This window comes from Lichenostomus cassidix, chromosome 6 (assembly GCF_008360975.1).
Source record: "Lichenostomus cassidix isolate B80296 chromosome 6, HeHo_3.0, whole genome shotgun sequence".
In the NCBI taxonomy this organism is placed as follows: Eukaryota; Metazoa; Chordata; class Aves; order Passeriformes; family Meliphagidae; genus Lichenostomus; species Lichenostomus cassidix.
In genome coordinates, this window is record NC_139487.1 from 14,315,943 (window position 1) to 14,330,887 (window position 14,945).

The window sequence follows — 14,945 nt, forward strand, 5'->3', positions numbered from 1 at the left end:
ATAATGGAAACCTAATGCTGATCAATATTGGTTATAATCATTGATGGAGAACTTCATAATCTTATTAGAAGGAGGCTGTTTAATCAGAAATATATTGTTCTTACTGTTCAGTTTGCTTATTCTGTTTGATACAAGTTCCTTATACATTATGTATTCTAATCACACCCAAGAAAAAGGAAATTAATTAAGCTTTGCTGGAAATGTTTTGCTTAACGGTTTAATTTGACTCAGTGTTCCTTCTGACAGTCTTTTGTAAGTAGCCTGTAAAATGAGAAAAACTACCTTAAATAATTTCTCATTTTTCTTATTTAATCTTCAATGACATATGTATCTACCTGAAAAATAAGTTAAAAATTCTTGATTCATTGCAGCCTCCAAATGTAGTACGCTTTTATAAAAGCTTCTTGCTGAAGATTGTTGAAAACAGTAATCAATTTATGTCAAAGTTAATTTGGGGGTTTTTGGAACCACAAATTTGAAGTTTTGACAAAGAGGCTTGGTACATATAGTTTAGAAAAACTTCATTATTGAAAGATGTATAATCCATACAGCAAGTTTCAGAGACAATAGATTATGGCCTCCAAATACCAAAGCTTGGTATGCTGGCCTATTTCCCATTTGGGTTGGGATTTTTAAGGAGATATTGAAAATTGTTTGGAAGTTAGGCCCTTGGTTCAGTGACATGGTAGGAGAAACCTGAGCTCTTGCAGCTGAATTACTGAGATTTCTGAAGGGATTATCCTCTATATGAACTTCTGTTACAAAGTAGTTTTTGAAAGTGAGAGTGAAATGATCATAATTTATTACCCAGTGAAAAACACAGGTCTGGTTTTTACATCACATGCAAGGCTTGTTTTAAAATATCTCTCAGACGCTGCTTCCGTAACATTACTGTGACAAAGACTATAGCAGTTTTTCAGTGTTAGTGTCTTTGATTTAAGATTATGATTATGATTCTTACTAGGGATGACTTAGAGTCAGTATTATCAAGAGGTTGAATCCTGAAGTGAAAAACCCATTACAGTAATTTGCACTCTGAAGTTATGCCTGGAGTTATGCCTTCTGTTTGCGTGTGCTCTGATACTTCTGTTGGAATTTAGCCAAATGCTGTACAGGAAAATCTCTAGCTTATTGTCCTTGAATAGCCATTTGAACATCTTTTTTTCTTGTAAAATAACAACTGGAGCAGAACATGAAAACTTTAGGAAATAGATAAATGCTATGAAGCCCTTTACACACATGGTAGAGTTGCTTGCAAGATCTCATTTCACTGATGTAAATATAACAGTATAGGAAACATTAATTTTTCTTAGTCTCCTTGTATTTTCAGCGTAACTGAGGCAGATGAAGCAAAGTGTGACAATCTATTCCAAGATGTGAAGAAATCGGATAGCTTTTTGGCAAGCAGTGATCAGACAGAGGGTGAGAAGGGACTTCATGTTTCTAGACCTTTGTGTGTGCTGGGAATCTATCAATGACAGAAGCTTTGAGACACTTCACTTGTGTCGTCAGGAAAGCACTCGCCTGAACACTTCTGGGCATTTTCAATTAATATGAACGTTATCAATGCTTTGAGGAGATAAATGTCTTTTATATGAGGCTTACATATGATCCAACGTTATTTTGTGGGATGTCATTTACTTTTACTTACTTTGATTTAAACAGATGTGCCTGTTGAAAACTCCCTAAATGATAACTGCTGTATGTGGTTGTCTTGTGTTTGAGTAGATATTCTAGTGTCTACTATATTACAGATTGTTTGTTTATACTTCTTCAGTTTGCATTTTACATTTCTCCTGACACACTTTGTGATTGAAAGTTTACAAAATATCTGTCTTTCAGTAACTGAACTCAAAACTGAGCTGGGACTAGTGAATCCCAATATTATAACAAAACCATTGCCCTTTCTAGGGTTGGTGCATTAATGGATGGCTTCTATTTGGTTGCTGCTGTACCAGTGAGAAGTTTTTTCCAAAACAGTTCATCCAAATTTCAGTATTTAAACTTGGTTACTTCTCTGTTTTGAGCAAAGTGAAAATGTGTGTTCTTTACAGAAGGGCTTATATACTTATATTGATAATTTTTATAGCAAAACATAAATTTGTAATTTTGCACTTGGCTGCCATTGTTGAATATTACAGTTTTCCATTTTGGCTCAGAATGATTGCAAATGCAGAGCTGGACTTTACCTTGGAGTGTGTGATTTCTTTGCACCAGTAATTTAGGTTGGTTTGACTCCAAGGTGGCATGTCTAAGCTCTGGAGGGTTGCTCAAGTGACAAGGGAGACTTCTGGCAGGTATAAATGCTTCTGTCAGCATTAAAGCAACCTTTGACTGTCACCTCAGTCCCTGAATGTTGGTACTAGTTGTTAAAACTGCAAAAAAGTCCCATCATAACTCAAGGGATTGAGTCCTGTAGGAATAGAAAGTTTAACATCTATGTCCCCATTGGCTGTATCAAGTATTCTTGCCCTCTTTGTGTGAAATAAAAGCTGAAAGATTTATGGATGGAAAAAAACTCAAAAGCTGAGCATTTTACTAATGTGTGCTTAGTGAGCTCAGACATATTTAACTTCTGTTTTAAAGCTTCTCTGTGCTGTTTAAGTGCTTGTTGCATATGCATGGAAAAAATTTTGTACTTTTCAGAAAGGTATTATTTAACTATTCCTTAATAGTTCTGAAATGTTTTTAACCTTTACCATTTTACAATGTGTACTTGAGAAAAAAAATGTAAAGTCACAGTAAGAATCTAAAACCACTGTTAGAGCACATAGGTAGTCTCATAGCAATGTTTTGTATGTGTAGTGTTTAACAAAACATGCATTACAGCACATGACTGTTATTTCTTTTCCCCCATGCATCTTCTTCAGCAAAAGGAGAAGCAAACTTTGATGTGAAGGCTGAGCCTGTGATAAACACATTAGTTGAAATGGATTTTGTTGAGTCACCTTCGGATAATATCAAAAAAGAATTGACTCTGCAGAGTACAATCCCCATAACAAAAGAGCAACAATATTTACAAAGCAATAGCTGTGGTGTTGGGCCAGGCTTTGCAGAAGAAAAGAGAGGAGCAGAGGAACAGGCCATCATAAAGAGAGCTGGAAACAGCTACCTGGCATCTCTCAATCTACCTGACTTTCATGGCTGTAGTCCTGGTTGGAGCAGTGCATTTTATGGAGCTGAATGTTTTGATTCAGAAGTTCATAGTTACTTGAAAAACCTTGGAAAGCAGAAATCAAGTGAGTCACAAAATATAGATGCTAAAAAAGTGGTGAGTACATTGATTTTAAATCGTTAAGATACATCTTTATTTGCTGGTTAAAAGTGTGATAATATTCATTGTGTTGTAGTGAGTTGGATCACCATTTCTTTTTTTAAATATTGACTCTGAAGTGGTTTAAAATCCTGAAGATTTGTCATGTCTTAGCAATAAACCACAGTAGAGGTAGTATTACAAAATAAAAAAGTGCAATCACTGATATGTAAGCCATCTTCTGTTCTTAAAGTTGCCTGGACTGTGTGCCCTTTGCACCAACCCCAAGGTGGTGATATTATAGAAAAGAGCCAAGAGTGACTATCACTGAAGCACATAATGGGCATTACAGCTTCATCAAAAGTTTTTATATTCTAGACCTACCTGAATTGGAAAATGTTGTGGAATGGACAGGGAATTTGCCTCTGACTCCATTGCTACTCACCCCAGGTTTTTAGGGGACAAACCACTTTGTCCACTGGATTCCAAATGGTCACTCCTGATTCTGCTTCTGTTTTCATAGTCTCTTAATCAGCTTGGTTTTGCTTTAATTGATGAAGCAAAAACAGACCTTGAAATAAAAGCAACCAGCTTCCAATTAGAATCTGTATAATAGCTTTCCTGTGCTTTCCTTGTTCTGTCTGTGATGCTTCTGTAGCAGTACATCTTTTAAAAATCCACAGGGCTTTTGTGACTCTGTGTTAATGAACTATGTTGTTAAACTTTTTGAGCTGTTCTGAAAAACAGTGACAGGTTTTTCTTAAGCTCAAATTAATTTCTAGCAAGTCCACCCCATTAAAGCTAACCTATTTACCAATCTGTTGTTTGATATGTTAGCTCTGAGCTGTGTGTTTTCTGATCATTCTGCTTGTGGGAGTTGTCTGCTGCATTCCATGAACTTACTGCATTTAAAATGCTGTTTCATGTAACTGGGTCACTGGTAGTTAACTTAGGACCCAAGTGCAAAAGCCACCACTTTTATAAAGCACAATATACATCATGTTGGTTGTTTTGTAATAAATCAGAAGCTGAACCCAAAGTGGATGGCCCATTTTCATTGGCTGGTAAAATAATGAAACCTTTGATATGCAAACAATTATAAATGTAAATGTTTACTTTCAAATTGTTATAGTGTGAGTGGCCTGATATACTTCCATTTCTTTTCATTACTTAAGTTATATAATTCTATGGAAATTTAAATTTGTCAGTTCTGTGAAATACGTAAGTCTAAAATATGAAAGCTCAACTTTGAAATTTATATGTCCTTTATTTCTAGAGCAGCTCTCCTGTCTGCTTTCTGACCTGGTTGTGTAATATCATGTAATTATACTTGTTTGTAAGCCATTGATCTCAGTCAGACTTTCAGTTCTTGCTGCAAATATAGGTCAGCTGTGTAACAGAGTGTTTCTAGGGCCTGCTCTAAATTCAGAACATACAAATTTTAGTTCTGGATGACTTGTGATTGTAAGTTTTTAAAATGCTCTAGAAAATAATCAGATAAGTGCATTTATAAATAAAGGCATATTTATGTGAACAGACTCAGACAAACCTCCATGGAGTCTCATCATACACAACCTGCTGCAGTTTTTAAGCTGTAGAACTGTGACATTGCTAATGCTTTTCTGGGAACAGATTATGCCTGCTGTATCTTGCCTGCAAGCACAGATGTGAAAGGTGGTTTTTCACTGTTAATATCATATTCTTGTCTGTTTGGATGTTCTTTTTTTCTTCACAGAAAATAAGTCTCTTCTAAAAGGTCACTTTCTTACTAGAGCCACCTTCCACTTACAATTATGATCAGAATCCTGTTTCTTTTTAAATAGGAGCTAGAACAATTATTAATGATGGAGACAAAAAATTACAGAAAGACCATAAAATTTTACCAGAAACTATTGCAAAAAGAAAGAAGAAACAAAGGTAAGATTACAGCAACTTGCCAGTAATAAAATGGCTGCATAGTACTTCTAAGGACTTGTTCTGTAAATCTGGCTCATTGATATTCTTATGCCATGTATTTTAAATCTAAAGGTCCTGAAATTAAATCTATGTTGGCCAAACTGAGAGGACAGCTACAGGAGATGAAATCAAAAGTACAGTTTCTTGAACTGGTAAAGAAATACGTGCAGGCAAGTCAGACTTTATTTTGCTTGTGCTTCATTTGTCTTTTCATTGCTGCATCAGTGTAGTTGGCCACTCAGATCACTGTATGAAATGTGAAATGTTTTGTGTCAAGCTGCCCAATTAAGTAAGATGCAAAACAATTATTAAAGGCATTAAATTACCTTAATATTAGATTAATTATAAATTACCTTAATGCTTAAAATTACCTTTAATAGTATTGTTTAAAAAGGAAAAAAAAATCAGTTGTATGAAATGCAATTTGGCTTTAAATTGATTGCATTTTATGTGAATTTTCTCTTTATTTTCTTGTTTCGTCATGGCCTTGCTGCTTTGAACAGATGATGTATGCAGAGCAGTGGGGTGTGGAATCCTACGTGCTGCCTACAGTCATTCACAATGGGAAAACTGACACCATGGACATGGCACCAATGGATGAATCATCATTGCTGCTTTACTATAACACAGAGAAACACCAGTGTAATAATCAAAATGGAGTAAGAGTTCTGCAGGCTGGTACACCACTTGGTTTAATGGCTTATTTATATTCTAGGTATAGTACATTTTGCACCTAAATTGGGAGTGCGTTGAAGCATAGTTGCTAAATCAGGAAAAACTTGCCTCTGTGATAAATCCTATAAATTTTGCTTTCTTCTGTCACATGTGTTATTTCTGTGAACACTCCTTTACAGAAATGGACATGAAAATGGCAAAAGTTCATCTGGATATGATTAAAAGCATTTGATAATAAATGAAAAAACAGTAACTTTAAACTTTTTTTGTCCTTTACTTGTTTGAGGTTTGCACTGATAGTTGCCATGGAATCAAGACTTTATGTTACTGCCATCAGTACAACAATTCTGATCATATAATTTGGTAATTCTTATTAACAGGGTCTGGGTATGAAAATGTGTAGGTTCTGTTCTACAGATTATTGCCCCAATAGTCAATCCTTGGCACTGATGAAGATGCAGGCTTATCTCAGGGTTTAAATGGGGACAAAGATATCCTTCAACTCCAATGAGAGCAACATTGTTTTAAGGTGCCTGAGCTGTAATAGTAGGAAGGATGGAAATTGCCAGAGGCTCCATCAGACCTGTGCCCCTGCAGAGGGAGCAACTTCTTCCCAGCTACTTCTCCCAGTTCATCCCGACTCTGAGACCCAGTTACTTACACTGAGTGCTGCTCTTCCTGGTAGTTAATATTTTGCATAAAGTGAAGAAAATGTTTTGGAATTGGAGTTTCCACATTCATCAAACCCAAACTTTCACGATTAGCCGTAAGCCAATAGGGAGAAAAGACAACCTATGTTAAGATCGTGAGAGTGTGTGTATAAAAAAAATAAAATGCCCTTATTTTTGATGTCTGTATAATAAGTGTATTCTGTTGTTAAAGTAGCTACTCTTCTAATTAGAGCTACCGGGAATATTTTCTTGCTTAATGTATCTACTTCTTATGCTGTTGTTATAATAAAAATGTTTTAAAGCAGCATCAAGTGAGATGATTAAAAAAAGAGAAAATTTAATATGTTCTTCCATACTATTTAGATTGTAACTTGGCTTAATAATAGAAATGTCAAAGTGGTTATTCACTAAATTGAAAGTAGGGAAACTCTTTATAAAACAGATTGTGCTTTTAGGGTTGGCAATCACAATATTTGATGTGTAAAAATAATTTTTAAGAAGAACCAAGGTTTTATTAAGAGCTTGAGAATTTAAAATGCCTATTTTTGATATTTTGAGGATTTTTTTGCTGTTGCTGTACTGTAATGCAAGTTGAAGGTGTGTTCTGGCTTGTCTGAAGTTTTTCTTGTGCTTTACAGAAATGCCTTTTTAGAAGGTTATGTACAGCAGTTTCTTTACACATTTCGCTATTTCTGCACACAAGAGGAATTTTTGCAGTTTCTTCTTGATAGAATCAGCAGCACTTTACCCAGGTACAGTAAATTCCCATAAAAAGTGCTATCAAAGCACAGTTGAGTTCCCTCCCAATAACAAATAGCTGTTTCTCAAAAGTCCTGCTTTATTAAAATTAACTTTTACATTTGTTTTTGTGAGGCTCTCTTAACAAGTGAGAGGAAAATTAGAGAAAGAGCTGCATCTAAGTGCTTACGTCTCAGTTTTGCATCTCACTTTTACCAGTTATCCAGTAATGGGTAGTAATTACAACCTCAGCTTTGTTTCCATAGAGCCATGGATTCTAGAGACATGAAATTTAGGAATTTAAGATACTACATTAAATATCAAATAGAACTTCTGGGTTTTGTCAAGACTTATTTTTAAATTGAAATAGGATGTAAATTTTGGTTTAATAAGTTTCTTTTTCTTCTCACCAGTGCAAGCCTGGATCCTTCCACATCACTTACCAAAATATGTAACCGCAGTTTCTACATCCTGCAGGCATGGATTGAAGACTGCTACAGTGTAGACTTTGCAACAAATACTGGTCTTCTGGGTACCCTAAAAGAATTTATTTCTTCCAAGGTAATTCAGAATTTCAGTAATTACTTAAATAAAAATTAAGTCAGTTATGGAATATGTAACATTGTTATTACAAAAAGTTGCCCTAAGTACAGTTAAAGTAAATAAAAGAAGAATAATGCTATATTTGACAGCTATGTCTGGTTTTGGACAGATAATTGTATTATGGCCTGCTTACAATTCCTGGGAAATCGAGTTCAGTGTTCTGTTAGCCTATTTTGCATTCACAGGTTGCTTCATTAAACGGCTATGGGGAGCGCTTGTTGTCACTGCTCGAGGACGCCTCTGCCAGGAAAAGCAGCAGTGCTGATCAGTGCTCCAGTGTGGGCAAATGTGAAGAGGAGAGTGAGGAGGGCAGAAAAACATTGCATTCCTTATGTAAAAAGCTCTCAGAAGATGTTTCCAGAAAGGTGTGTCTTTTCTTCAGACTGCAGTGTATGGAGCACATTTCCATATCTTATGTTTTGACAAAAACAGACATGTCCAACTTAGAGTCCAGACCACATCCTTAGTAAGAATTATGTACCTGCATTTTAAATTTTCTTTTGAAAGTAACTGAGACCCAGACAGTACTGTAAATACTGTGAAAATAATCTTAAGTTTTAACTACTGACAGGTGTTTCAGCAATAATAGATCAGATAATCAAAACTTTGAGAGATAAACTCTTCATTCTTGACATGACTTGATGTGACTCATAGTTATTAGTAATCCTTTGCCCCCCTGTCAAACATCAATGCTTTTTATTAGGCACTGATCTTTGTAAGACTGTGAATACAAGAAAACAGCAGGAGCCAAGAAGTTTCCTGCCAGAACTTCAAAGTTTGTAGCAAGAACTTGTCTGAACTTTTGTCTGTATTTACTATTTTATAGTGTTCTAGAGCCCCAGAAACTAGAATGTACTGCAGGCTTTTCCCAAAACCAGATCTCTTTTACAGAGTTACCAAAATAACATGTGGAAGTCAAATGTATCAATAATGTGCAAGCTGAATTAAGAGTCAGCCTCGTGATAAAGGTGCACCATGGGTAGACTGAGGATTCAGCCAAGAAAGGGCAAACAGAATAGAGAAATGTGGAGTTTTTTTGTTGTCACTGGATAACAATAATGATAGTAGAAGACAGGAGAAGGGAAGAGAATGGAAAACCAAATATATCTTGGAAAGGGATGTTAGATTCTAAGCAAAAAGGAGAAGTAAAATACTTTATGGCAGCAAGCTTGAATACACAGAGGTTTGTTTTAAATACTGATTGTTGACTGAGATCTGGCAGCCTCCTGCTTAGACTCATTGACTGTGCATTTTATATTAGCTTAAAATAGCAATGTTGAGTAAAACAACTTGTTCTGGGCTAGCCTTGAAGGTTGGCTGAAGAGTTTTGCATGCACCAAGATGTTTCTCTTAACAGCTCTTTCCTGAAAGTTACATCAAGGGGAGATATAGTGTTTGTTTTAGAGAAGTTGTAACCTTACATTTATTTTTTTATACAGAACTTCTACTGGAAACTATCCAAAGGCATGGGACCAATTGCACAGTATCAGAGGGAACGACTGCACACTGGTTCAGCAGTTTTGCCAAAGCCCTGCTGTAGCAGTTTGACAGAAGAATCCTCAGTCTCCTTTGCTAGAGCAGACGAAGTGGGACCATTTCTCTTGATAGAGTGCAGTGCTCAACAGCTTTGCTGGCAGCTGACACTACTGCAACAGGTACAAAGGTCTAGGTTTATTTGGAAGTACAAATAATATCTATCTTCTTACTCTTTCTCGTCTCCTTTCTCTGCCGTTACTCAGCCTTGTTTCAAGCTTATTCCATGCTATTTTAAAAGACTTTGAATTAAAGTTTTTATGTTAAAATCTCTACAATGAAATTTAGAACATCTAATGCTATTCTTAGGTTGTGATCCCTCTCATAAATTTATGCAGGTGAGGTGGAGTGGGACATAATCTGTCATTTTTATCCCTGAACATTTTAAAAGAACTGTTAGAACTAACAGCGTATATATCTTGCTTTTTTTGTTTAGGAAGTATTTTATAAGTGTCATCCAGTACACTTCCTGAATTCCAGAGCACTTGGTGTTAAGGACAAATGTGTTGCTGTGCCAAAGTAAGTTGCTTGTTTTAAGTGCCCTTCTATTCTGTTGATGCACAATAACTTAGAGTGTTATACTTTTAATACAGCCAGAAACAGAGAAACCATCTAAATACTTGGTTTTTTTTTTTACAGACTAGGTAGCCTGTTTATATGGGCTATTTTAATTTCAGGAGATTTCATATATGTGTAGGCATATGTATTTATGCAAATACATGTATGTGGAAGGTCACATTTGCCAGGTGATTTCTTTGAAATCTGAAGTGAGTTGAGGCCAAAATACTTCTAAGAACTTGTGTTGGGGGTTGCTTAAAAGGTTTCATTTTTGGCAGGGAAAAATGTAATAGATTCTGAAGTAGGATCTTTGGTCATGAATGTGTGTATGTGTATAAAATCTCAGAGACATTGACAGTCTCACAGAATAGCTGAGGTTGGAAGGGACCTCTCAAGGTCATGTAGTCCAACCACCCTGCTGGAAGCAGGGTCAGCTGGACCAGGTTGCCTGGGGCTTTGTGCCGTTGGGTTCTGAAGGTGGATGGAGACTCCACAGCTTCTCTGTGCAATATTCCTTCTCTACTGTTAGGGAGATGAATTGTTGTTTTCCAGAGAAACACAAGAATTTTCATATAGTTACCAGAGTGGTTACCAACCTATTTAAATTATTTGCTCCTCAGTAATTAATGTTATCATTCAACCACAAAGACCTAATTATTTTTATGATGGTCTACTTCTTGCATTCTCAGTGCATTCAGTTAGCTTAATTGAACTACCTATGGTAGACTTTTGCATCTAAGGGTAAGGAATGAACATCTAAAGCAACTCATTTTATAAATGGCCAAGGCTAAATCACCTGGTTTATACAGATTTTGGGGTTCAGTCATGAGAAGCAAAGTGTGTGGTGCCACTTGGTATCAGGCTTGATTTCTTATGTGCCTGCAGTTTTTGAGTTTGGATTTCTGGCTGTTATTTTCTGTCAGATAGGCTGAGGTTTTATTATTCACTAAGGAGTAGTGAAAGTAACTTTATGCACAGAAATGTGTCCTGCATGTGCTTATTTTTTGATCAGATATATTTATCTTGTAATCATAAGAAAGAAAAAGTAACGTAGCTCACTATGTGCATCCTAAAGTATAAAATCCAGATGGCAAGCAATGTAAAATTGTTTTAAATTATTAGAAGTTGGTGTCTTCACAATCAAGGTTTTCTTTAAAAATCCAGTATCAGCAGGAATTATTTTCGCCTTTTTTTCTTTCCGTATTTTCCTTAGGGCAGTTTCTGCTGACACAGTTTCACTTAAAGTCTGTAATCTGTTTCTGTCAAAGTGCATACAAGACCAGTACCTTCTGCAATTACTAAAAAACGCAGACAGTATCAGCACCTGGGTTGCTGCTGAAATTGTAACATGTCACACAACTAAGGTTTGTCATTGTTTATTGTACTCTTAACTCTGAAACAGTAATTTATTTGTTATTATCTATGAACTGCTATGTAGCAAACCTGCAAGAAATATTCTGAAATACATCTGTGAGTAGGCAGTTAACAATTTGGCTTGTCACAAGGAGGGTCTTGGATGCTTTTCAGCAGCAGGTGTCAAAACCTAACAGAATGTAAGAAATGGGTTGTCTGAGGGGAATGCAGGTCAAACTTTTATCAAGGACGCCTGGGTGACAGAAAGGGAAAAAATTCTGTGTGAAAGGAAAGGTTACTACAGTCAGCAATTTTGATAACAAATTGAAAAAGAAAATGTCTCTTCTTGCTTCTCATTTAACTTTATTATGTGGATTACTATGTGTATATATGTATATATTGTGTATCTTAATTTTTTTCCAGAGGCAGGTGAGCTTGTTATCAAAATTTCTCCTTATAGCAAAATGCTGCTATGAACAAAGAAATTTTGCTACTGCAATGCAAATCCTAGCAGGCTTGGAAAATCTTATTGTACGACAGTTACCAGTAAGTTTGGGAGTCTGTTCTGTAACCATTTTTCTTAATATAATCCTGTTTTAATATGGACATTAATGTGAAAAACAAAAATATATTCTGTTTTATTGTAAGGCCTGGAAAATTTTACCTGCAAAAGTAGCTGAGATAATGGAGGAACTCAAGGCTGTTGAGGTATAGTATAAAGTCCTTAATGTAAAATTATTTCTTTGGGTTGGAGAAGGTGCAAGATCTGCTTAATGGGTGTCCCTGCAGGGTGAAAACCATAATTATTACTTCGTGTTACAAATTTAATTTGATTGAAGATTTTTTACTTCTAATCCAAAAGTTTACATAAATTTTGATCTCAGTTATTTCTTTAACATGTGTCCTGTATGACAAATCAAAATTTCAAAAGCAAGCTAAAATATTAGACACACAGCATATGCACAGAACCTTTCTGCAGAAGCTTTGCAGCTGTAACATGTTCTGAAAAATCTTAAACATTTATTATAGGGATTCTCTTATTGATCTATGCAATCTTGAAACATAGAGTGAGGTTTTAAAAAGCAATTTTGCCTGCGATTTAGAGCAATGAAAATTAGGTATCAAGTACCTTTTGATTAAAGTTTATTTATTTGTGTACTGTAAAAAGTTTGCCACCAGATGAATTCATAGTGTTGTCTTCAACTTCAGTGCCAAAAGTTAATATCCATGACAAATAAATAGGTAGTGTTCAGTGCATGGAGGACTTGTAAAGTCTTCCCCAATACTTAACGTGAGATTAATCTGTGTGTATTTTTTAACTAGGTGTTTTTAAAAAGTGACAGCTTATGCCTGATGGAAGGAGACAGATTCAAAACTCTTCCAACAATTCCATCAGCCCATGTTTTGGCTATGCATGTCCAACAACTTGAGACTGGAGGATTCACAATGACAAATGGAGCTCACAAGTGGACTAAACTTAGGTAATTATTTTTAATTATGTGTGTATATCACATATATTTTTTATTATACTATTGTCTAATGAGAACTAAAGCAGCATTTCACAGTTAGCAGTTCAAGTAGTTTCATTTGTTTGGACATGTAACTAGAGGTGTGTATACAATAGAAGAAAATGCTTGATGCCTTTGAATTTCCTTTAAAGTTTGTTTTTTGGTTTATGCTTTTGATTTTATCACCAGCAAAATAAACTAATCTTTTTTACCATATTCTCTTACAAGAAATATTGCAAAGGTTGTGAGCCAAGTTCATGCCTTCCAAGAGAATCCTTATACATATGCACCAGATTTCAAGCTGCAGTCTTACCTCAGACAAAGAATAACTCGTTTTAAAGAAGCAGACATTTCTGCCTTGGCAGCTGACAACTGTGCCAACTTCCATCAGATACCAGCAGAAAAACATTCTCGAAAAATTCAGGACACACTGCGCAGGATGAAAGCAACATTTCAGTAATTATTTATGTTTCATCTGTTCTGTTCTGAGTCTAGACTGTAAAACTGGATTAAGTTGACTTCATTTATTGGACCAATTTCCAAGCTAATACTTACGTGAAGCGACATGAGATACTGTCTCAAGTTGAAATTATTATGTTTCTTAAGATGGAATTATAAAATGCTGACTAACGAGATTTGAATTGCTGGCAACTGGATGGCAGATCAAAAGAATAAAAATAGAGATAAAATTAAAGAGAGTATAGATGAAAAGGATTATTAATTTTGTTACTCTTCTTTAGCATAAATAATTAATTAGCCTGAAAACCAATATCTAAAAAATACTGTGGAAATAAGTCAAAATTACAGCTTCTGTTGCCAAGCTGGCCCAGGAGAGTTCAAAACATAGTTCATTAAATGTTGAATCTATTTTTATATAAACACAGTACACTTATATCCTGTCACATTGTGCATATAATTCAGGAACACAGATCCTCTGCTATTCATTCACTGTTGGTGTGTCTTGCTTTTATGTTGTATATTATGAAAACTGTGACTGACTTAAATAATTTGCCATCTATTTCTCCTATGAAGGAAGGAGAGGAATGCTATCCTTCAGCTTTTTGTTTTGTTTGATTTTAACCTGTTTCCAAATGAAAGTAAGATCTGAATGTAAGTATTACCAATTTGTTGCTCTGCTTCTGCACTCATGGCATTGTGAAGACAGTAAACACGAATTGCATTTTTATCTGAATTTGGCACAAGAGTCACTTTGCCAATTTATGTATGTCTGTATGTGTGCACATTTGAGTATTGCTTTTGCTCCTGAGGTTGTTTTTGTAGATCACAGTGCTCCAGCAGCATCCAAGAGAAGATAACCATGTGAAATTTGGATCTGCAACTTGTAAAATTGTGGTGCTAACCTACTCATAGAGCTTATACTTACAAGACCTTCTAAATAGCCGCGAAATGTGTTGCTATTGCTAGAAAATTTGTTGAGCTACCCAGGTTTATGCAAGGCCAGAATGTTAAGGCTACAAATTAGTGACAAATACAAGTTTTTCTACCAGAGGGAGTATTGAATGAGAGGTAGGGAAGGGCAAGAAACACATAATCACTGTCCGGAAAGTGATTTGATTAGAATTGTGTTTTAAAAAAAAACTGAAAAAGAAAATGTTTTGAGAGAAATGAAGGGCAGATGTGAACTAAGTATCTGATCATGTGTTAGTGATGGAGAAGGATAATGATGTAAGAAGTGGGAGTGTGTACATGCCTGGTATTTTGCAAGTTGTACTGTTGTGTACAGAATTGCACATGCTAAACTCAATGTATAAGGGGAAGGCTTCTCCTTTTCTCTTGTCAGTAACAGCAATATTACATCTCAAGCCTTTCTTATCCTCCTCAGTAAAAACAAGCTGTGTCCATACTTCCCATTAAATACTCAGTTACTTTTTCTACTAATACAATAGTACTAATTTTTGGCTCTTACTGGTTTAAACACTGGAGAACTCAGTCCTCTACCAGGTTTTCTTGCTTTTCTTCTACTTTTAATATGATTTATTTTGTTATTTACCATATGTAGGTTTAACATGTCATTAATTATAGTATTCTGACTTACCCTTAAGGAAGTAAATCATGTTGCTATCTCTCTAAAAATTG

At 35.4% G+C, this 14,945-nt stretch overlaps 1 protein-coding gene across 1 annotated transcript in view; it reads left to right on the top strand.

Moving 5' to 3' along the window:
- The window catches only part of KNDC1 (kinase non-catalytic C-lobe domain containing 1), a 56,495-nt gene extending 42,035 nt beyond the window's left edge, over positions 1-14,460 (top strand). Inside the window, exons 16-30 of the mRNA XM_085065136.1 lie at positions 1,331-1,422; positions 2,871-3,271; positions 5,077-5,170; positions 5,282-5,379; positions 5,713-5,924; positions 7,194-7,307; positions 7,707-7,854; positions 8,082-8,261; positions 9,336-9,551; positions 9,866-9,948; positions 11,201-11,351; positions 11,764-11,886; positions 11,989-12,048; positions 12,664-12,821; positions 13,077-14,460. Coding sequence (XP_084921262.1) covers positions 1,331-1,422; positions 2,871-3,271; positions 5,077-5,170; positions 5,282-5,379; positions 5,713-5,924; positions 7,194-7,307; positions 7,707-7,854; positions 8,082-8,261; positions 9,336-9,551; positions 9,866-9,948; positions 11,201-11,351; positions 11,764-11,886; positions 11,989-12,048; positions 12,664-12,821; positions 13,077-13,308 — 2,362 coding nt within the window. The 3' untranslated portion in view covers positions 13,309-14,460. The remainder of the gene's footprint in view (positions 1-1,330; positions 1,423-2,870; positions 3,272-5,076; positions 5,171-5,281; positions 5,380-5,712; positions 5,925-7,193; positions 7,308-7,706; positions 7,855-8,081; positions 8,262-9,335; positions 9,552-9,865; positions 9,949-11,200; positions 11,352-11,763; positions 11,887-11,988; positions 12,049-12,663; positions 12,822-13,076) is intronic.
- Positions 14,461-14,945: the final 485 nt, after the last annotated feature.